At 37.5% G+C, this 24085-nt stretch overlaps 1 protein-coding gene across 9 annotated transcripts in view; it reads left to right on the top strand.

The window, feature by feature from the left end:
• Window positions 1-24085, top strand: part of ATP8A1 (ATPase phospholipid transporting 8A1) — a 107098-nt gene that overhangs the window by 1573 nt on the left and 81440 nt on the right. For 3 of the 9 annotated variants that reach the window (XM_062492731.1, XM_062492732.1, XM_062492730.1), the window contains exons 2-9: window positions 6652-6766; window positions 7947-8046; window positions 10472-10570; window positions 13584-13629; window positions 17495-17535; window positions 18414-18487; window positions 22734-22803; window positions 23845-23972. In XM_062492731.1, coding sequence (XP_062348715.1) covers window positions 6652-6766; window positions 7947-8046; window positions 10472-10570; window positions 13584-13629; window positions 17495-17535; window positions 18414-18487; window positions 22734-22803; window positions 23845-23972 — 673 coding nt within the window. Of the gene's footprint in view, window positions 1-6651; window positions 6767-7946; window positions 8047-10471; window positions 10571-13583; window positions 13630-17410; window positions 17536-18413; window positions 18488-21007; window positions 21082-22733; window positions 22804-23844; window positions 23973-24085 lie in introns of those variants that run through there. The other 6 variants (XM_062492729.1, XM_062492733.1, XM_062492734.1 and 3 more) reach the window with 6 other exon arrangements.

Raw genomic sequence — 24085 nt, 5'->3', positions numbered from 1 at the left:
AAACATAAAAGTTAAAAAAACTTAACTTTTGCAAAATGACATGGTAGTTTTTCATGACACCAGTGAATTTGATTCTGTATGACTCATACTGCACTTTCCTATGTATATAGTATTACTCAAATTTGAAATCTGCTTTCTTAGCCTTATATTAATGTGACAGTGATTAATTTGATCTATATTTAGTCTTTGTTTAGATATAATTCACAATGAAACTAACATTAATTAGTCTCTTTTTTTTTCTTTTTGAGGTGTGTGGTTTCAAGTCCAGTTAGTCCATACATTTAGACTACATAGTTGGCATTTCTAAACAGCTCTTTGTAAATGCTACTGTCTTCTGAAAGAGAGAACTCCAGCACTCTTCCGTGTGGGTCTGTGTTTTTCAGGGACATAAAGGAACTGTCAAACCCTAGTTCTGGCAATCACCCAAGTGACTAGATAAGCGCTATGCCAAATGATGATAAGGCTGCTTTCAGAGAACTCCACCAAAGTCTTACCCCCTGTGCAGAGTTGTTACTGGCAGGGTCCCTCTGTGTTCTTGGAACACTAGTAATACTGTAATCACAAACAGCAGCTTCCAGGACTTCTGTCATGGTGTGGATCATTCCCTAGCCTAAGAATTGTGGGGGTCTGACTGACAGTATTACTTTCCTTATTCTAGAATTTTTGTATGGTATCTTTGGGTTTAAAATCTCACTTTTCTGTCCTGTCACTGCAGCAACTAATTTCTGCTTCAGCAACCTTTTCCATGGATCATGAAGTACCTTTACCAGACTGGACTGTCTTAGGCACCATCTCATAAAGAACTAAGCTCGCTCTCACATGAAGAGATAGTGATAATGTTATTAGAAAAAATCAACCATTGTGCTCACATGAAACAAACTGAATCAGAACTGTCAGAATGATGTGCACGTGTAGCATTCCCAAGAAGTGGTCAGCAGTTGCACAGAAGAATTGACGCTACAGTCCGTAAATTATTGAAAAATAAAAATTGTAGGTGTTTTAGGATCTGTAAGCCAACATGTTACCAGCATAAGGAAAAGAATTTGAACAAAAAGAAACTATGGATTTTGTGCCATTCTTTCAAACCTCTGCAAGTCTTTCATGGCTGATGAAGGACCAGGCATGCTTAAAACCATGTTTTAATAGATTTTTTTTGTCCATTATCCTGTTGTAAAAACAGGTGCTGCTTACCATCCTAAAATGACATGTGTATCAATAAAGTCTCAAGGCACAGATCTGCACCTCTTAAACAAATTTAGGAAATTGGTGTCATGTATTTTTCAATTGCAAAACACATGGGGAATCACTGAGTAGTGTGGCCTGCAAAAAGCTTTATTAAATACAGTAACTAGCTGTGGTTGTTTTAGCTATATATAGCTTCACTGTTAATATATGCATCCATTAAATAGTATTAAATTGAATCATTCAAATAATTTTATTTTGGGAGGTTCTTGGACAGTAGAATTATTCTTGGTAGTTCTTACTAGGGTACTCTGAAGACTGAAGAATTAATACTTTTCCTCTGTGTATTGGTGGAGTTCAGTGAACTATATTAGGTCATTGAGAAAGGGCAGAGAGTTGAGATGCCATGATGCTGCCTACCAAAACTAGTAGGTAATAATTAGTTCTTCTTGTTGGTGGAGGTAAATACCTGTACAAAACCTAGGTGAAGCTGAACTTGGGCAAGGTGAGGTGACATTCACTTGAAGAAGGAATGTATTTTGAAATTCTGTAGCGGTCATCAAATTGTCTGCAGCAGACTATTGATTTTTGTAGTGCCTAATATATCCTTAGATATTTCTTTTTAGGGTCTTCAGGACTATATAATATTTTACCAGATTTAGTGATGGTTATAGTTTATTTCTGCCAAGTGTGTTTCGATCCCAGTGTTTCACCACAGGGAAAAAACTTGGTTTAGTTCTAGACAGGCTTGTCCATCTCAATGGTACCAGCATATTCAAGCAGGTCATTTAAATTCCCTTCTGTGCTCTGACTCCTCAAAAGGACAGACTGATGGGTCAGGTTCCCAGTCTTCTGACCCTTCTGTCACTGAAGGTCTATCATGACTTTGCAACAAATAATTCTGAAGACGCCTTTTTCACAGTGATTCCATCTTTGAACTGTACCACGTGCTTCAGAAATATGAGCTAGCAAACAGACTGTTCTGGCTTTGGCTGGGATAGACTTCGTTTTGTTCCTAACAGCTGATACAATGCTGTGTTTTGGATTTAGGATGAAAATAATGTTGATAACACACTGATGTTTCAGTTGTTTCTGAGCATCAGAAGCATCAAGGACTTGCCAGCATCTCATATTACCCTGCTAGGAAGGAGGCTGGGAGTTCACAAAAATTAGGGAGGGGACACAGCCAGGGCAGCTGCCTCCCAGCTGACCAAAGGGATATCCCAGCCTCTTTGGCATTATGCTGAACAACCAAACTGGGGGAGAGTTGGCAGGGAGCTGCAAGGCTGCTGCTCAGGGACTGGATGGACATTGGTGAGTGGTAGGTAAGCAGTTGTGCATTACTTGTTCTGTGTATTCTTTTATCTTCATTTTCCCTTCTTTTTCTGTCCTGTTAAGCCATTTTTTTCTCAGCCCATGAGTTTTACCTTTTTCCTGATTCCTACCCCAGCACTTGGGGTAGGCAAGTGAGTGACTTCATGGTGTTTAGCTGCCTGCCAGGTTAAACCACAGCACTTAGTTTTATAAGACATTCTTGGCTACAGCATCAGCTTTCAAAGGTTTTGAAAGCCCTACTTAGAGAATAAAAAATAAATTTTTAATGATTAAGAGGAGTGTATTAAAATCCTTTTGGCAATTTGGTTGAGGGTTTTCTTTCCTTCCCTTTATTTCCCTATTGCTGTGTATGTAAAATTGTCCCATTCCTGTAATGAAAATGAGACTGTTTTAAGGAGTGAAAGCTAAAAGTCTTAAACTACCCTACCAAAAGGGAAAAAATTAGGGGTATGGAATTTACTGTTGTTGTTTTACTAATGTAGAAACTTTTTAATCAAGGATGGTTTAGGAAAAGTCCCTGCAAATACTGTGTGTAAGAAGAGAGATGTATCTTTCAAATTTATTGTTGGAATCAAAATACAATCTTCAGTGGGTGCTCTTGTTGAAAGAAGCTGTAATTGGTTTGGGGCTGTGTTTGTTTGTTTCATTGGTTACTTATTCATTTGCAATTTGTTGTTATTGAAGGTGTTGGGGTTTTTTTTGCTGGGTTAGGTTGCCAAATGAGCCTGTGTGGTTCCTGGAGGAGAATTTTGTCAGCACCTGTTAAGGTGGGCCAGTCTGTTAAGTTGGCTGTCCTTCTTCTGAAGAGACTTCTTGAGATAAATACTGATGTTTGAAATTGTGTGCCTTTCATAGGGCAAGGAAAGAAACAGAGAAATTGCAGAGGGTGAACGTACTAGCGGGGATTTCCTGTATCATAAGAGTTTGTGAATTATGAATGGCAAATGGGATGAAATTAAAAGTTTCTGCTGAGCCTTTTGTCAATATGTGGAGAATTGACCTTGCAATGTAGTGTCTGAAATGTATTTTGAATAGGTGAGAGGCAATATATTGTGCCAGTGGACTGGCAAATGGCTTGGATTTTGTCCAACATGTTTGTAAGCCTTTATTGAATGTTCAAGAAAAAAGCATTAAGTTTTCATGTACAGCCCTAGTTATCCTTGACATGCTTTACATTCTGATGTATTCAGTTGCATTATGACATTGGGGTTTTCAGTGTCTTATTCTCATTCTCATACAGAATGAACAGTGGATATTTAACAAGCAACTGTATACAGACATTACTACTATCATGTTAAAACTTTATGGTGATTGATTTTTGCTATACCTGTTGGTACTTTACAAGCTCCAGCCTGAGGACTGCTTAGGCTTGTTGCAGTGTAGTGGTTGACTGGTTGACAAAAAATTAGTGAAAAGCCTTGGGAGAGAAGAATACATTGGTGTCCCCTTTTACAAATGGAAGTTGGGATGCAGGCTGGCACAGGATTCCTCACAGTCCATAGAAAAATACGCAGAAAGTTCAACTTGCACTGTCTAGTGGAAGCAGGTGCTGGGAGTGTCAGTGAGTCTTATAAAACTATTTCAAGTTAAGCATATGCAAAATATACTGAAGAATATACTGATGATACTTCTCTGGGAATAATCTGGCTAGTGTCACAAAGAAAATCTAGGGCAAATGAAGAAATAGTATCTCATTGACCAGTGAGACTGACCAACTGAGATTAACCTGCTTAATGGCCTTGGCTTCCAGTGGTCATACCCTTCCACCTCAAGGTTGGTCCATCACAATGGGCAAGAAATCAAACCAAGGTGGCAGAAGGACTGGATGAAGCACAGCATTTGACACTGTCACACACAATATCTAGAGACACGTGGATTTTATGGATGGACCACACAGTGGATAAAAAAGTGGCTGAATGGTTGCATTCCAAGAATTGCAGTCAGTGGTTCGGTGGCAAGCAGCGACAAGTGCCCGTCCTCTGGGGTCGGTATGGGAACTTGTAGAGGAGATGAATCTCTGCAAACAGCCCTGCACAGTCCCCTGGAACCTGCTTTCAGATAAGAAAAACTACTTGCTTAGAATGACTCATGTTAGAGAAATGTCAGCTCTTCTTCTTATCTTTTTAGAGTATTATTGGTTAGGTTTGGTTCTTTATAATTGGTTGTCCCAAACAAAGAAAGATAATGTAGTTGGCCAAAATGTGTTAACCCTTTTTTCCACTGGTTTACTTGTGATCCCCCCAAACCCTATAAAGATACATGTGTGATCCCCCGTCTTTGGATTTGTAGCCTGACCCCTTCAGGGACGATGAAAAAGCCTGTGGAAAAAGTCTGAGCTGCTCTCCCATTTTATGCCGGCTGGAAACTACAGGTTTCTGTGAGAAGCCAAGTGCCTGAAAGGTCAGCGCTCACAAGCCTTGTAACTTTCCCCTGCCCAACAACAACAGGGCAGGGGACACAACAAAAAGTTACAGGAACTGACACTTTTTTTAACATCTTTGTCAGCAATTTGGACAAGTGGGAATGAATGACCCCTCAGAAGTTGGCTAACAATGCCAATATCTGTGTGATGCTGTTGACATGCTGCTGGGAGGGGATGTCATCCAGAGGCACCTTGACAGTCTTTACAGATGGGCCTGAGTGAACCTCTTGAAGTTCAGCAAGGCCAAGGTCCTGCATCTGGGTCCAGGCAATCCCATGCACAAAGAGATTGTGTGGAGAATGGACTGACAGCAGCCCTGAGGAGAAGGACTTGGGGGTGTTGGTGGACGAGAAGCTCCACAGGATTTGACAATGTGCATTTGGAGACCTGAATGCCAACCACATCCTGGCTACATCAAAAGAGGCGTGACCAGCAGGTCAAGGGAGGTGCTTCTGTCCATCTCTGCTCTTGTGAGATCCCATCTGGAGTACTGAATCCAGCTCTGGGGCCCCCAGCATGAGAAAGACATTGACCTGTTGGAACAAGCCCAGAGGAGGGCCACCGAGTTAATCATGGCTGGAACACATCTATGAAGATGGGCTGAGTGAGTTGAGGCTGTTCAGCATGAAGAAGAGAGGGTTCTGAGAAGGCCTTCGAGCACCCTTCCAGTTTCTAAAGGAGGCCTGCAAGAAGCTTATAGAGGAATTTTTCACAAAGGCATGTGATGATAGGACTAGGGGGAATGATGACCTTAAGCTGAAGGAGGGCAGGATTAGATTCATTATTAGGAAGAAAATCTTCACCGTGCGGGTGATAAGACATTGAACAGGTTGCCTGGAGAGGTTGCAGACTCCCTGTCCCTGGAAGTGTTCAAGACCGGGCTGGATGGTGTTCTGAGTAACCTGGTTGACTGGAAGGTTCCCTGCCCATGACAGGAGGGTAGGAACTACATGATCTCTAAGGTTCCTTCCAACCCAAGCCATTCTATGATTGTGTGAATTAGCAAGGAGTCTCTGACAAAGCTCACATGTAAGAAGGGGAACCTACAAGAGGTCAAAGCAGAAACAGGTGGCTGTAGAGAAGTAGAGAGGTAGAGAGAGATGGTTTTAGCTGGCAAAGTCACAGCCTACCTGGGGTTTAGTCTGGTGAGTGGCTTGTAGATGCCATTCCTCTTCTCTTTCAGATGTAACTGCAGGAAAATGATGACTGTGGTGCCTCTAAGCTGCATGCCCCAGGGAACCTGGGAGCAAAAGACCGACTAGGATACAGTAAACAGTGTCTTGCCCCCTTTAGTCACTACTGATAAGCTCAGCCTTCAGGAACCAGAGGCTCCTGATACCAGTTGGAAGGTCCAAAACAAAAAAGACTCACCTTGGAGGGGAAGGATCAGTTTAGGGAACAGTTAAATGAACTGGGTAGTACAAGAGTCTGTGGGATCTAATAAGATGCAGTCATGAGTGCAGAGGGTGCTGGCAGGTCTCATTGTTAGGCCACTCTCAGTGATCTTTGCAAGGTAAGGATGGTCTATGGGGAGCATCTGAGCATCTCAACTATATAAAAAAGACTGTTTTTTCAGGGGTCATTATTCATGAGAAATGCAAATGTATTGAGTTCACATTCACAATAAATGAACGTCCTTTTTTTCTCATGAAGTATACCTTGAATGTATAAGTAAATCTACTTATATGGAAAGTCATGCTGTGTTTTTACAGGCTATGAGAAGACAGAGGATGTTTCAGAGAAAACTTCCCTAGCTGATCAAGAAGAAGTGAGAACTATATTCATCAATCAGCCCCAGCTAACCAAATTTTGCAATAATCATGTCAGGTAATAACAAAAACAGTAAAACATTGCATGCTGAATAACCAAATTTAAAAGGTTTCATTTATTCTACTTCTGTCATTTCTTCTGGCCACCAATGACAGTCTTAGACATTGGAGGGAGGAGTGAAGTGTAATGAGAGGACAAGTAAGCTGTTTCAGTTACAAAACTGACCTTCTGAATTTTAAAGAATGGAGTGAGGAAGGTACAGGTACTGCTGCTTTACAGCTGTACCATCAGTGTGTCCCTAGAGGATGGATTTGTTCTTCAGGTTTCAGTTCATCTTTGAACCTGTTACTGGGAGATGAATGTTGATGCAGATGCACTTGAGTACAGCATTTTTTGTGCTTTGGAAACACTTGGCTTTTTCAGTCAGCCTGTTACAAAGATGCTATACTTACCTATGAGACTAGTTTTCAGTTTTCAGTTCAGGCTTTAGGGACTTTGCTGATGGTTTATGCTGGGGGTTTTTGTTTGCTTTTGGTAAATATTAAGTCATACAGGAAACACTTGTCAGTGATATGATTTTAGATCTGATAACATCCTCACTTCTGTTGTTAAAATTCAAAGGAAATGGACAGCAAAGATACCTCTGTCCCAAGCAGGTGTGTTTTCTGAAGGTACATTTGATAATGTGCAGATATTTTGTAGACATTGGGAATAATGTGGGATTTTCCATGACCTTGAGAAACTTTATATGTTATTTCTTTGTGTATACAACTTGTCCTTCTCTCTTGCTTGGTAGAGGTCCTTTGCAGCATACATTCATTCCCCTTATATTGACTGTTTTATGCAACGTAAAAGTAAATATGACTGACTTAAAAAGAAGTTAAAATATTCTTACAAGTCTTTTGCTTAAGAGTTTTTGGCATGATTGTGTTTGCATATGTTGTTTTAGAGCCTTGGATGGTGGTGGTCTGTTCTTAAACAGATCTGCAAGGCTGACAGAGAGCTGGTAGCTCAAACATTTTGTGGTAATGGCTTAGCATAGATTGTTTTGCTAGGATAAATTTGTCTTCTTCTTCCAGCCTAGCAAAAGCACACTTAATATCCAGTATTTAACAGTTTAAAATCAAAAAGCAAACTGTTTCATTTGAAAGCTTGTATAACTGAGAGGAAAACAATACATTTAAATATTTTTTTTTGTACTGCAATAATAGCATGTGTTTTTGTCTCTTCCTCTCAGCACTGCAAAATACAACATAATCACATTCCTGCCAAGGTTCCTTTATTCCCAGTTCAGAAGAGCTGCTAATGCATTTTTTCTTTTTATTGCATTGCTTCAGGTAAGGTAAACAATAAGATTCTAATGTTTTAAACTTGTTAAGAGACCATTTATATTATAGACAGAGTTACTGAGATGCTTGAGGTTGCTGTACTGTTCTTTCCAAGCTAGCTGGCCTATAGAAAAGCTGTATCATTTAGACATACCTTAAATAAAATGCTTGGGTTTTTGGTTTTCTTGCTCCTTGGAGATAACAAAACACACACAAAGATTTTTCTATAAAACAGGTCAAGTATAGCTGCAGTTCTGTTGGGTCAAAAAGACTTGTAAAAACAAAATTCCATTTAAAAATAACTGGCAAATACAGAAAATTATTACCTACCTGTAGCTGACATTTCTTCTGTCAGAAGAAGAGGGTACTGTCTAAAAATCTGAACTCTATGAACTTTTGAGGGACAGGAATTGCAGCTGAAGGGAAGTGATTTTTTATTCTTAGAGATAAAGATTGAAATCAAGCCTGGACAAACAAAACCAGTTATGGAGTCCAATACTATAGCAACTATTTCCTGTAAACCAGTTAATCAATGTACTGGTTATGAAGGAAGCACACAGTCTATTTATATCAACACTGTAGCTTCATTAGATATGTAAAGTGAAGTCCCTGACCCAGTTTACTGAGACTTTTTTGAAGAAGTACATAACATTTTGCGCACTTAGATTTTAGTTTTGTGGTAGTTCAAGTTGAAAACATTGTGGGGTTTTTGTATACTATCCTTTCAATGCATTACCTGATGATAAATGAAAAATTGAACTGTGTCCAGGTGCAGTCATAATTACCATTGACTAGTTCTGCATTTCAAAGATGTTTGATAAAAACACATTTTCTGCATGATTTCAAATACATTGTTTACAACGTGTTGATTTGTCTGTTGAGGAGGTCACTGTGTTGGGGATTGACATACCAAACAAAAATTACTGAAAAATGACACATAAACTGCAATATGTACTTTTTCCTTCCTCACTTCAAATGTTTCTGCAAGTCAAAGTTTATTCCTCTCTCCTTACTCTGATGTCTTTGCTTCTACTTTAAGTGCTTGGGGCAGTTTTTTTATGATGCATCTGCATGAGTAGCCTACAATTGTTTACTGGGAGGGGAAAGTTCAGGGTTTCATTAGGTTTTCTGCCTGCAAGCCTGTGGCTTCTAAATAAATATCCTGCTAACCCAGTCTGGCATCTCAGGCTAATCCAGGGGTCCAGCAGTGTTCCCTGTGGTGCCACTGTGCACCTCAAGGTAGTGACACAGAACAAGAGGTTTCAGAAGTGTTAGCAAGTGGAGTGCTAGGATTTTAAAGCCCACTAGTGTGTCAGGCTATCAGTGAGACTGCAGTGCCAGGAGAAGGAAATAGAGAATGGAATTGGGGTACAGGCTGGTGACCCTTTTGTTTTCAGATTTTGCCTGCAAAATAACATGCAGTTGGAATGGGAATTTGGACATATATGTAGGAAGGAATGAAAAGGTAGGAATAGCTGGAGAAGTGACAGATCCCTTTCCTCTGTAGCCAACATATAGTCACTTGCTGAACAGTAGATTTTGGCCTCATTTCTGTTTAATTTCTTGAAAAATTTCTACAGTAACCTGGAAGATAGATCTGTATTAGTCTCACAAGAAGCATATTAAAGCATCCTGTTTTCTTTCAGAAGCACAGTATGGTGGTAGCAAAAATAAATGTGTATAATTCATAAGTAACACTGGCTGTTTTCCAAAACATTTTATGATAAATTGAGCATCTCTTCTAACCACTCTGGGGCACCACTAGTTAGTGTACATTTTTCTTGCAGAGTTCTCATTGTCATCACACTGCATTACCCATAATAATTCGGTTATGACAGCAATCCTTTCAACTGTCAGTCTTGCCATTAAGAACTCTAGTCAGTATAATTATTGATAACTATCCACATATATCCCATAAGCAGCTGCATTTTCTCACAATTGACATACATGTTTGCTTGCATCATGTGTGCCCATAACTGGTCAGCAGATATGGGTTTTTTTACAGTAGTCTTCCAGCTATTTGAAATTCATCAGTTAAAATCCATTATGATTTAAATCATGTCTTAAGAGATTCAGGCTGTAAAGAAGCAAAAATACCTTGGACTAGTGTCTACTCTAACAAAATCTAAATTGGAAAATTTAGTTGCATTTTATAAATATGTATTTTAATTCAATTTGAAACACAGAAAAGGAAGGTGAATATTCTGCAAACACTGGAACCTTTGAACCATTGAACACTATACTGCTTAAAATGCAAATTTTAAATCAGCTACTTTTGAATTGAAGACTATAAAGCTCTCTTGGAAATAATTAACACCATGTCTAAAAAGTGAATTCACTTGTCTTTATTTGCACAGAAAGTACTGTTTCTTGTATGAAAAATGTTTTCAATCAGTAATGGAAAATATTTTTTCCCCTTTTTTTTTTTTAATAGCAAATACCAGATGTATCACCAACAGGCCGCTACACAACATTGGTTCCTCTCTTATTTATTTTAGCTGTAGCTGCGGTGAAGGAGATAATAGAGGATATTGTAAGTATTTAATAGCTCTATTTTGTAAATAGCTATCATATTTTTCATTTATAATATTACAAAAATGTTTCCCAGTTGTCAAATCCCTGTCCAAGCATTTGATGAGCCTCTTAATTTCTAATGTCACATTCATAAAATCATCAGTTTCACTGTTGTGACTTGTCACAGTTTTGTAGACAGCACAGAGAATAGGCCTTTTCAGCTTTTCCTGTTGCTCCAGTCCAGTGCAATTTACTGTTAGCATTTGCTATCTTAGTGCTAAGTGTGATCTGCTGAGTCCTGATGACCAGGAACAGACATGAAGCTGGTCCTTGTTAGGCTCTTTGCCAGGTTTTCCTAGGCTCTTTCCAGTCACAGTCTGTGGTAGTGGTTGTTTCACTTTCTTCTTGCATTGAAAGAAAACTTTAAAAGAGCTGGGATATTGTAAGCCTAGAAGTGTCCGTTCTGTCTTTATTTTGAGGGGAGAAGAAGGAATTTCAGTCTCTGTTTCACTTCATACAAATGTTGTTGGAGTTCTCTGGTACCTTCTTGCCCTCTCTTCACTAAAAGCATATGATAGAAACCTGTCTCTCTAACTTACTTAAAACAATTGAGTCTTTTAATTTATGGTTTTTTGTATCTAAGGAGTTAAATTAATCTTAAACCAAAGCACTCTAGATGCTACTAATTTCTTTATCTGCTTTTTTTTTATTTTAGTTCTGCAGGTATGTTATGAGAAGGACCAGACATTAGATATGTCATGATAAAGCAGAGTGTTCTGTCCCATAGGGTGGTGTTCCTATTTGTGGGCAATTCTCTTGAGTTTTGGAAAGGGTTGCAGGTGGTGCAGTCTTTCCTTGCATCCAAGTAGTAAGCTGCCTGGGAACATCAGATTTAGTGTGTTTGAGCAGAATTACAATGTATATGCAGAAACATGGCCAAGAAGAAGAGTGTTGAGCTGCAAAGGAGGCTTGGAATAGAGGGTGGTTAGTCACATGCTACCTTTATTGATACAAGTGATTTGGTTTTCTCCTCAGTTACCTCTGTGAATGGATGGTAGGCAATATATAGGCTCCCTAGGTTGTATGAAGCTCCTTAGTGACAGTTAAGTGGTCCTACAAGCCACAATGAGGTCTCCATGAGATGTGTTTTCTTCTATTTGGCATTTCTAGTTTTTGCTGCCTTACAATCAGCTTCTCTTTAAATGCCTTTGTTGCTTTCATTTTAGATAGACAAAACCCTTTTGAAAAAAAAAGCCATAAAATCAATTCATGTTCTTTTAAACGTTTTTAACCATTCTGCTGTTAATGCTTACAGACTTACACCATCTGTCAGTGTCTAGGGAAATATAAAACTGAGGCTTCTGCTACTGTACAAAGTGTCCCTTTTTAAACTTATCCAATCACTTCTGTTATTTATTTCTACCATTTGCTCTTTGTAACTTGAAGTTTATAGTTTGGTGTGGCAGGGGAGAAATATAGGGATCAGGTATAGTGGGTTTTGCATACACCAGCTAAATAAAGTTCTCATTACCAAATGCTACAGAGATACCTAAAAACCTAAATACAGCTGTACTGGTTTTTGCTGAGAAAGCTGACCACTTTCTGCATAGTAAAATATTCAAAGTGTATTCCCTTAGCCATTATTTTTCATTATATCTCAGTTTTTTTACACAGTGAAATATTTAGGATCTCAATGAATGGTAATCTTCATCTAATACTAAAGCTTTTGGATAGGAACCTTGTGTATTTATGACAGTAAACACACTTGTCAAAATAATACTTTGACCCAAATGTTTCTTTTTCTGGAACGAAATACGAAGAAGAGCAAGATGTTAGCAGAGGATATTATTCATGAACAGCATGTGTTTTCCTTATATGCTTCAAGGGTGCTAGCAAGATTTGTGACAGGCAGTGTCACATTGTCAGCTGTTTCCAGTGGTTTTCATCCATCATGTTCAGAAAGCACTGGTCATTAACCTTGTCAAAATGGAGGAGATTCACCCTGTAGGCAAATAGACATCTGCTTTGGTTAAGTTATGCTTTCCCTTTGATCAAAGGTTATTTATCCGTACAGTCCCCATCTTTTTGAAAGGAGAATCTGCTGGTAATCTGTGAAAATCTAGTAAAAAGTAATATTTGAATTTTGCAAAGTTACGGGATGGCCTTTTTAGGGCTGCTAGCTCAGTCAAATCAACATTTTATTGGCAATAAATCACTCAAGTATCTTGACCTATTTTTCTGTCGTTTTACAAGATTACTTCTGATTTTGTTTGCATAATTCATGCATTGCTTGCATGAATTCTGAACATCTGTTTCAAAAGTGTACCTAAGCCAGTTAATTCTGTTTAAATTAATTTTCTAAAACATGTTCCTGCTCTGGAAGAACTGGGTTCATGAGTCCAAAATAGTGTGTTTAAACTGGTACTCTCCTAAGCTTTTTGTGTCTGAGTTTGGTCATACCTTGAAAATGGTGGTTGTCAATAGCTGTGTCAAAAGATTACTGTCAAAAGATGTCTCACAGCTCTGTTAAAACCTAGGGGCATCATCACCTGTTTGGGAGGGTGTGCTGCTGATTTTTTGTTTGTCTGTTTGTTGCTGTTGTTGAAGTCTGCAGGCAGCTTGGTAGAAGTGGAATCATTATGTTTACAGAATCATTGCCTGACTTCAAGGTCTCTGTATGACACACTTAGATGAAGAATTGTTCCATGATCTTTGCTGTGGTAGAATTATCTCCCAGTTCCAGGGAAGGGCGAAGTTATGATATTGAAATGCACCAGTTCCTTGTGTAAGGAGCTTGTCCAGATAGAGATTGCCCACATGAAAGGATATTTTAGTACAATACAATTAGCCTGGAACTGGATGTGACTTTCCTGGTGTTCATAACTATACAAGTAATTAATAGACCTGTTTAAATATTTACGTGGTTTATTGAATAGATGAGTGGGAGGGGCTAATAGATGGGGTTTTATTAGACGTATGAAAGCTTTATTTTATCAACAGATGTCTTTAACCACTCTGCATTTTTTATTCAGAAAAGGCATAAAGCTGATAATGCAGTGAACAAGAAACAAACTCAAGGTAGGAAATTTTTTAAATCTTTTTTAGGGTGAGGGTTGAATTTTTGCAAACAGTAGTAATACAAGTTGAACTGCTGACATAATTGAGTGGAAGTTGCATGTGCAGACTGCTTCAAAATTCATAATGTAAACAGTTGAAATAATAATTTGCCGTGACATTAGCCCCACAAAGTAGAATATGCTCTAGATTAAGGTTGTGAGGTTCTTAAGAAACTTGATCATTTACTCATTTAACAAAGGTGATGCTGTCACTGTTAGATCGTAATCACTTCTATATTCAATGGGCCTACGTTATAATTAAAATTTCTGAGTACACATACGATTTTTTTCAGCCAGCAATAGGAAGAATCAAAAAAATGGGACTGTTTTTCCATGCTGCTTCAAAACTGTGGATAAAGACTAATGGGTTTGATTTGTTGGGGTTTTTTTATTAAATGATTATAACAGTTTGATTAGAAATGACAAGATACTTAGCAAGTGTACCCTAACCAAAACATTGGCATGTGTTTTTTTTAAATAGATTTTGATAAAGAAAAGTAGTATAAAACTGGGATAATTTTAGCTCAGAAGTGAGGGAGATATTAGTGTACCCTAAACATGCTTGTCAGGTTGGATGTCAAAATTTAGGTTCCTGCTTTGCTTATCTTCAACTTTCATGTTATTTGTTCTGAGGTAGACTTCTCTTGATGGAAATAGCCCTGTTTTTATAAACAGGAGGAGGAATGAGTGTCATGTGAATTTGGTTGCAAAAAATATGAAAAATACCACAAAGAGAAAAATCTTATATGGAATCCTTTTAAATACATAATAAAAATAGCCATGAGTTTTTTAGGGAGAAATGTAGTCATCAGTTAAACAATGGTGTAACACTGCTAAATACTGGAAACGTAAAATTTAAAGCCTACCTAAATTGTATGTAAATCCTTACTGTAAAATTTATGGCGGCTGGGAGGGCAAGATACCTTAGGAAACTATTGAGTATGTAGAAACTACTGAGCTCAGTAGCAGGTATGGGGAGACAAAACTATTGACTGAAATCACAGAAATAAAAGTCTCCAGAGGACAGGCCTGAAGAAACAGATAAACTCTTAGCAATACATAAAAACCAAAGAAAACTTAATATTGACATCGAAAATTTTTTTATTTACCATTCATAGCTTTAGAGATTACAAACAACAGTTTTGGCATTAGTGAAATCTAAAAATTCCCTTCCATTTTTCTTTTTGTCCAGAGTGTGCAGTTTTAATAAAAGGCTTGTTTTACTCACTTTTCTGACTCTTTCTGGTTACCTCTCATCAGGGTCTTTGGTAATTGTTCCTGAGATTCCTGAATGTTCCATGCCTGCAGAAGAGTATCTTAGAAGTGAAATCTGTGATGATGATAAATAAAATATTTCTTGAGCTGCTGCAGGATTCACATAAGTGCAGCACTGATCCTAGAATCCTGACAAAACAATTTTTAAATGTATTGTCAAGTACAATCTGTTGTCAAAGCAGTAATTAAAAAAATCAGCATGGTGCTCTCTTACTTCGTTTTCATGCATTCAGCAGTTCTGTGACCCTAAAAATCAGTGATGTGCATAGTACATTGTACATGCAGCTCCACCTTTGGTTGACTTTTAAACACATGAAATGACATGTGCATGTGTAGATTCTGTATATGGGTGCCTGTTCAACTTTCAATGTTCAACTGTTCTTTAATAACAATCTGTATCTCAGTTGGCCTTAAGTAATTAACTTTCTAAAAGTATACTATTAAAAAACCTTTTGGAAAGGATTTGGATGTATTAGGCTGCATTGGGGATGATTTTTGTTGCCTCAGGCTGCATACATGTATGATACAGCAGGACACCATCAGATATTTCTGACAGGGTGAAATCTGCATTTCTGTAGTGTGGTGAAGTAGCCTTCTGTAGGGCATATGGAAAATGCTTTTGTAAACTAGTTGTTAGAAACAGCTGAAAAATGGGAGATACAAATGCAAAAGTCAGGCTACAGAAGGCTTTATGGTGCAAATTCTCTATTATAAAAAAGGTGCATAGCAACACCACGTCTGGTTTTGTTCTCATAAGAAAATGGATTTAACTGAATGTTAGTGTGTGTTAATTGTCCTTAAAATCTTACCAGATCAAGCTAGGGATAGGACTCTTGAGATTACAGGTGGCTCAGCATTTTTACATGAGTCTGACTCATCTGTTAGTGAGCTGATTTTAACCAGTTAAACCAGCCAGAAGCAAATCCAGAAAGAAAAAATGATAGCGTCCTTCCATGGAGTGGATTGAACTGGCTCATCAAAGGGTCCAGCAAACCCTGGAAGCAGCATGCATAAAGCAGTGAAGGCTCACACCTTGGCATGAGATGATGGCAGGACAGAACCTTCTCTCTGCAGTCAGAAGCCTCTTCTTACAAAGCCCCTGGCCACATCTGGTGACATATTTCAGACTTGCAGAACTCCAGTGGCAGTTATTATACTGTAACTATTTGTGAAACTTAGTTGTCTGGATTGCTGCAAGGTATATTTTTAATTCTCATCAATTCTTTCATCTGATTGGTGCCGTGGTCCCACAAATCAGTATTGCTGTATTGTAAGCTGTGTTGCTGGTGCAGATGGAAATAGGTAGTTGGCAGCACAATTTTCAAATGTCTTAGATTCCTTAGGACAGTGTTGCGACCAGTCACCACACTAAATCTGTAGTTTCACCAGAGGGGGGAAATGGTTTGTCAAAATAAATTTGGTATAATGATCAGCTGGTTGGTGAGGCAGTCATTAAAGTATCTTGCTTACTGTCAGAAAGGGGGAGTGCCCCATCTCCCATTGCCTTGAGTATATCAACACTGATAAATCTGGGGGAAGGAGGGGAAGACTTACTAAGCAGAAAGAATCAGTAAGCAGGTTAAGTAATGATTGAAGGTATCATTGAGATACATGAGGAGTCAGTCTGGACAGAACCTCCAGGAAGACTTAAATGTAAAGGCCATATGGAGTCCCAGATATTGATCCACTTTTTTGAAGTCAGCACACTCTTGCATAAGAACTTGGTCCTGATTGGGAACTTGACCTTCCTGATGGTTTAAAAAGTGGAAAACCCAGTAAAAGGGAGCAATCTCTTAAAGTTATCTATGTATTGATACACAGCAAAATTTGCATATCCATCTTCAGTATGCATATATATCTTAAGTAACTGGAGCTAAAAGAAGTTACCTTTATTATTCTCTGAAAGTACAATCTTGTCACTTAACTGGGAACAAGGCATTTTTTTTCCATCTATCTAATGGTAACATTTAAAACTAGAATAGTGGAATGTGGTTTCAGTATTAATAGTGACAACCAGGGAAAAGCTATACTAAATACTACTTTAAATAGCATGGGGTGTTTTCAGAATATTTGTGGAGGAGGTGACTGTAGTATTCCTAAAGTTCTCTGATATGACAGTAACAACAAAACAGATAATCTCCAGTGAGCTTCCTAGCACTTTTAATGAATATTGAATATATTCCTCTTGCCCCCCCTCCCCCCCAATAATTTCAAAACTTTTTAACTTTGGACCTTTTTATTCCAATTACTCATTTATTTTGGAAAACACATTATCATAAAAATCTTTATCAGATTTATTTGATTCTCAAGGCCTGTAAAATGTTCTAATTGACTTTGTAATAAGATTCAGTGGTACAAAATCTGTTATAAAGAATATGTGCTATGTATTTGAAATTCTAGATCTGAATTCATAGAAACAAGGCATGCTATAAAATATTATGTAAATGAGGTGTGTCTGTATGGCTTTTCATAAGGAATCTAGCATATACCTGTATACTGCAGTTAGATTGTACGACTGGAAAATTATTTATTTTTTCCTTTTTTTTTTTTAGTACTACGAAATGGTGCATGGGAGATTGTCCACTGGGAAAAGGTGTGTGTTTTTATTGGTCACTTTTACAGCATAATGCGTATTTAATATTTGTTTTATTTCTCCATGTAATTGTTAAGGATAAAAAAATAACTGGTGTTATGGGAAATGGAAATAATCTCTTGTGGTTTATTTTTTTCTTTCTTGATATTTGTCTCTCAGAACATACTTGAAATCAAGTCAGTTTTGATGGTGTGAGTCCAAACTGGTTATGTTCAGTGGGAATAAGCTGAATAATACGATGTCTGTGGCAATATTACTCACTTCCTTAGTCTAATGTTGTTTGCCAAGGCAGAAACTAGTTACTTTGTCTATTTGTTGAACTTCATAATCTTAAATCATGAGAACTTTAAAGACTTTTATGCAGTGGTTAGGAGGGGACTCTTAAAGGTATTTTTCAAGAACTAAATGTTATGCTACCGTCTAGTCACTTAGTTTGAATGGTTTCCATACCTGAAAACTTGGAGAAAATTTGACCCCCTGTAATTTGGAGGCAAGGTTCAGATGAAATTGGCTTACACCTTTGAAGAAGATACAGTGTGATGCAACAACACTGTGGTCTTAGGTGTGACTAATTTCTTCTTTAACTCAACTTCAGTCTTTCAGTAAAGTGTTTTACAAAACCAGCAAAATTAAAGAACTGCACAGAGAAGGCTATTAAAGATTAGGCTTATTTGGCTAATTAGGCTTACTAAAGATTAGTTTTCCAACAAATTCCAACAACTTTTGACAAAACTCCAGTTGTACAATCTAGCTTCTCTAAGTATGTGTTTTCTAACAGTCTTGATAGCAAATTCAGCAGGTAAATATTTACTGTGCTTAAAACAAGGGTATAATACATTTTGTTTGAGACCATTAACCAATTCCCAGTTTTCTTTCAGGTAGATGTTGGAGATATAGTTATAATAAAAGGCAAAGAGTATATACCTGCTGACACTGTACTGCTCTCATCAAGGTAGAGATGCCCACTGATGCTTATAGTGTAGAGGCTGGTTTCTCTACCCTGCATTTATTTATTTATTTGTGATTGCTCCAAGGAAATAAAGAATAAACAAAAGTGCTGCCGTTCTGAAGTGTAGTCTTGTGTTCATTTGGTCATTTATCATTTAAGGCAATGGGTTGTTTTTTTAAACTGTGACACTTGCAGTTTTGAAATTACACTGGCATTCAGTTTACCCCTAAGAAAAACATAGTGTTAATTTTGTTGTTGGATATAATACAAAAAAGATTGGTTCTCTGTCTAAAAATTGGACCTCAACTGCCATATTTAACCATCTTGGCTTTTTGATATGTACCCAACAAATTTCGTCCCATAAGTAAATCAAAATGGATGTATTACAGGGAACAGAAATGGTTTTTAAATTCTATAGTTTCCAGTTTGGTAATTGAATCAGGGAAAAAAGTGAACATGAGATATGAATCACCAAATTAGCACTGTCTGAACACTCACTTTATTAACGAATATATATATTACGAATAATTTCATCAATTGGAAGCAAGACTTAATTTTTAGCATGTCATGCTGTGACCCTTTTTACATGGACAATCAGAGGTTGTTTATCATCATTTCCTTGGACAGTTTTATTTAAGAAATCCACATCTTATGTGGGAGATGCACATTTTTCAACATCTATTTGATCAGGTCAACAGATAACATATTCTAAGAATCCTTTTTAATGAATATTATCAAAAGTGAATTGCATTTTTTTTTTCTGGCACAAGCAGAAGTGTTGTGTGTATGACTGTGATTTAGGTATAAACCCTCTGTGACCCCGCTGAAGTTAATTAATCTACTCGTGCCTACAGTTAATAAAGTTAGGATCCTATGCATTTCTGTTGACAGACTGTGGTATAGACTAGTACATTGTTTCTCTGTCTTCCATTATATCTCAAAATTAAGTGTAGCTGTTTCTAAAACACTTCTAATAAATTACTATCAAGTGTAAAGTAGTTTCCAAAAAATACTGTAAATTTCCCCCACAGTCTGTCTCCAGTGATAATGTTAGTCATAACTTAGCTTGTGTTGCATGTCCTCCGTAAATCTTCTAGTTCTCTACTTTGAGAAGCATCTATAAATTCTCCACCAAGATCTTTGCTTCTCCACCAAGAACTTTGCAGGCAATACATGATGCAGCAAGGACACTTTTTCTGTTGGCCTGATAATGGCTTCTGTCATGCTAACCACAGTGTCTTGAAGGTGGCAGAGGTAACATCCTCTCAGAGCAGCTTCTTCATAATCCCCCTGAGTAATCCCCTAAATTTGAGTCATTCCTAGGTGTCTTCACAGTTTTGCCCTTTCATATTTGGAGACTTGCATCACAGTTGTGGTTTATGCACAGGAAAAGACCAACTGCCTGAAAAGCCTACTTTGCAATCCTTGTACCCCTGAAGAAATCTTGTATCACAAGTTGACAGTGAAAATAATAATTAGCTGCTACTGGACTTGGTCAGGACTGTTCCCACTTTTTTCAACCCCTCTGTAGTGCCCTTATTAGAAGACACTAATATGTCCAACTATCACCATTACTCACGCTGAATTTTCCTGTCAGCTTTTCTTCTAGGATCCAGTTTGCAGTGGGGACTCTTTGAATCACAATTGCTTTTCCAGGCCCAGTTCAGGCATTCTTCCCTAGTTATATTACTAGGGTCCTGTTTCAGGCTTGCTTCTGGGAGAGAACCTGTGCTACTACATGACTTCTAATTCTGCCTGCATACTGGCATGTGCTCTCTCCTGCATGTGTCATCTCCATGTTTCTTCAGGAAGACTCTCATCAGTTTTTGGTTTCAGGTCTTCATTGATGCCCAGTTACATTTTAGGTCCAAAAGCACTGAGTCTGGGGGCCTGGTTTTAATTCAAACTAATAATACTGGATTCTTTTTACCAGCTATAGCAGTTTCTGGAGAACAAGAGAATCTTAATTATTTTAGGAAATTACAGTCTCTTACAGTGAAGAACACAAACCTCTGAAATTTAATTCTGCATGGTTCTTACTAGTTCAGTGTACACTGAAATTTACAAAACTGGAAAAAACAAAATAATTTTCAGCGTGTCTGCATAGAAAAAGTACTTGTTCCCTGGCCCTTAAGAAACGTTGGTGTAAAATCTATTGTTGTGGGTTTTATTTTTTTAATTGATGTATGGAGTGGCTAGAAACTTGTTTAGCCAAGAAATAAGTGTGACAGTGTTTAATGTTTACATACAATGTCAATGTGTTCTGCAGCCTACAGTTTGTGCCTTACAGTAAAATAAGTCATTTGAGTAAAAAAGAAAGTGTTCTAGCTTTTTTCTTTCTGACCTGATTAAAATAGATTTTGAAAAAATTGTCATCAGACATTTTAATTAACATGTATTGTTTGATTAATAATTTCAAACTCTGTCTTTTTGTCTTTGTTCATTTGTTTTGTTTTGTTTGTTGGTTTTTTTTTTCCTGTCACTTATTTTTCTGTTCTAATCATTTCAAACTGGGATGTGTAGGTGGCAGTAGGGGAAGTAGTGAAAGTGACCAATGGGGAACATCTCCCAGCTGATCTCATCAGTCTGTCATCAAGGTTAGAATAAAGTAGTTGCACAGGATACGTGTATGTGGGTCCTCATAGACCAAATATGAATAACACTGCCATTTTGATAATCTTTGCTTTGCTGTTCACCTTTCTCCAACGAAACCAATATATTTATAAAATTAGAAAGAATTCTTCTATCAAGTACAGATTATTAAGGTGAAAACGCACAATAAAACTTCAAGTAGTTGAAATTGTTTCACTCCTCTTGGTTTTTACACTACCCCCATGAAATTTTATCAAACGAGTCATCATTGAACAAACACAGTTCAACACCAAGTTTAATATATGTTGGAGAGGAATATACATGTTTCTACCAACTCGCTATTTTCAGCAGAGAATATAGTTTAACATTGGTAGGACTGGTAGAGGACCCTCTGCACAAACTTGGATGTTGCACAATCTCTGCTGCATGTGGTGGCAAAAGCAGCGTTGTTCTTGTGTATTGTGACAAAATGCATGTTCCTTAGACATGTCAGCTTTATGCTATTGTCTGCACTCTTACCACACTTTGTTTTTTCCTTAACCAATCAATGGGCCTGCCTTGATCTAACTAACTTACTTTGGAGGTCACTGTAATCTGCTACAGTTACTGCAATTAAGCATGTGTCTCACTTGAAATGTCTTTGCTGCCTTAGTTTGTTTTAAAAGTGCTTTACAAAAATACTGTTTGGTTTTTATTGTTAACTAACAAAAATGTTAGAACTGTGTATCTTACACAGGTGGTTCCATCCAAACAGGCTAAATAAAAGTTATTTATATTTTTAGAGAAGTTTGCCAAGAATAAACAGTAGCCTGAATGAACCATATTATAATTTTCACCTTTTAATGCTTGTACTTTACAAAACTGTTAAAATAGCCTACTTAACATTATCCTGCAAATAATCTGAAATTGTCACTTATCTGTAGGCACTATTGCATTAATAAAGGAAATTTTACAAGTAATTGATACTCAAAATTCATGCTAGAAGGAAGGAAAACACTAGAAGCATCAAGGTGGTGTTTACTCTTTTAAGTGTTAAGGGGTTTTTGTGACTTATTTGATCCTTTTCAGAATCAAAACTTCCTTCTGTCTTGGATTTAAATAGTAGGTGTTCTGTCCTCATGCCCAGAAAATGGGAGCTGGAGTAATTTAGAAATTTCTTGGTATCTGTCAAAGAGATGATGCATTCAAGTAGTAATATTCTGTGTGACCTTAAAACTTTTAACTTATAAAAAAGCTTTTGAAATGGCAGAAGGGGGATATATTTCAAAAATTCCTATTATGTTATCCATAATTTAGACTTCTTTTGTAAGAAAAACATTTGCAAGGAAACTTTTGTATCTTAAACTCCTGCTACCTGCTCTGGTAAGCACTACAAATGCCCTATGCAGTGCCCATGTCATAATCTTGTGCATAAAGATAGAACACTTTTGCTGTGTACAGTACTTTTATCAATGTTTTATTTAAGAAAATAGGCTTTGACAAACTTCTCTGAAAATGTAAAGTGCTGTTAGGTTTTATAGATTTGGCTGTAAATTATTCTGGTTTTGAAGATTTGGTAAGAAAAATCTGTTTGCATAAATAATTATTGCAAGATTACAGGAAGTTTATGGATTTTACCATTATAATTTTGAATTCGGGACTTTTTTTCTCTCAATAGTGAACCACAGGCCATGTGCTACATTGAAACATCTAACTTAGATGGTGAGACAAACTTAAAAATTCGACAGGTAGGAATTTCAATTTTGAGAATATTTCTAATATTTTTGTCGATTAATGCTTATTGAAACATTTTATTACATTAATGGATGTTTGAGAAGACTGAAATTTTAGTGATTTGAATAAAAAGCTATGGTGTATTGGCATCATAAAAGTTGAGTGTGGGGGAGACAGATTCCTCTGCAGATAACCCTGTGAGGCCCCCTTGGTATTCTCTTTGATATAAGAAAAAACACCTCCTTAGAATTGCTACTGCCAGAAAAATGTTAAGACCCTTGCTTATCTTTCTAGAAGATAATTGGTTAGAATTGATTCTCTGTAATTGGTAATTTTATACATAGAACTTTTATGTAGTTGGATAGTGTTTCAAATGTACCCTGTTGGCCTATGTTCAATCCACGTGAACCCTATAAAAATACCTGTAGTAACTCATATTTGGACTGCTGCCTGACCCCCCTTCACAGAATAAAGCCTGTGGAAAAAGTCTGTGCCACTTTCCAGTCTCAGTAAGTGAAGATGAAATCACAAAAGAGCTGACTGCCTAGATACGCAGTGCTTACAGACTTTGTGGCTGAAATCTGCCTGAGAGGCAGAAAGCCATAGTGGAGGAATGAGTGGTTATTCCTAAGTCATTCTTTGTGCTTTGTTTTAGGGTTTTTCTTTGGGAGAATAGGTAGAAACATAAGTAGTTTGGGTACTGGCTTTCTTTCTAGAGAACAGATGATGAGGCAGAAGCCCTGCAGAAAGCAGCTGATGGGGCCGGTACTGTCCTTCAAGGACAGGTATAGAATAGCAGATTTTGACTGAGTGTACTGTCACTATGCAGGGACATTGTTGCTGAGCTCTGTGATGGATTATGACCCTGTCTTGGTATTGCCAGATGCCAAGGTGACTTCTTCACTGTAGCATTCAGATGCAACAGTAAAGTGTAGCTTGTCTGTTTTGCTCCCATAGGGATGATTGTTTTCTGGTCTTGCTATTAGATTTATAATATCTAGATTTGTTATTGGATAGTGTTTTCTAATGTCATGACAAATTAATTTTGTTTACAGGGTTTGCCACTAACAGCAGACATCAAGGACACAGAAAGCTTGATGCAACTCTCTGGCAGAATTGAGTGTGAGAGCCCAAACCGACATCTCTATGACTTTGTTGGAAACATCAGACTGGATGGACATGGGTACGTAAATACAAGGAAGAAGATCTTGGGAGATTCAGTGTAGCAGTATGTGTTACACATACACAGCTATGTGTTCTTAAACTACTGAAGTAAAAATATGAATAGTAAATATT

Source organism: Cinclus cinclus, chromosome 5 (genome assembly GCF_963662255.1).
Source record: "Cinclus cinclus chromosome 5, bCinCin1.1, whole genome shotgun sequence".
NCBI lineage: Eukaryota > Metazoa > Chordata > Aves > Passeriformes > Cinclidae > Cinclus > Cinclus cinclus.
The sequence above is the reverse complement of the archived record's forward strand: the minus strand, read 5'-3'. Positions and strand labels throughout refer to the sequence as shown.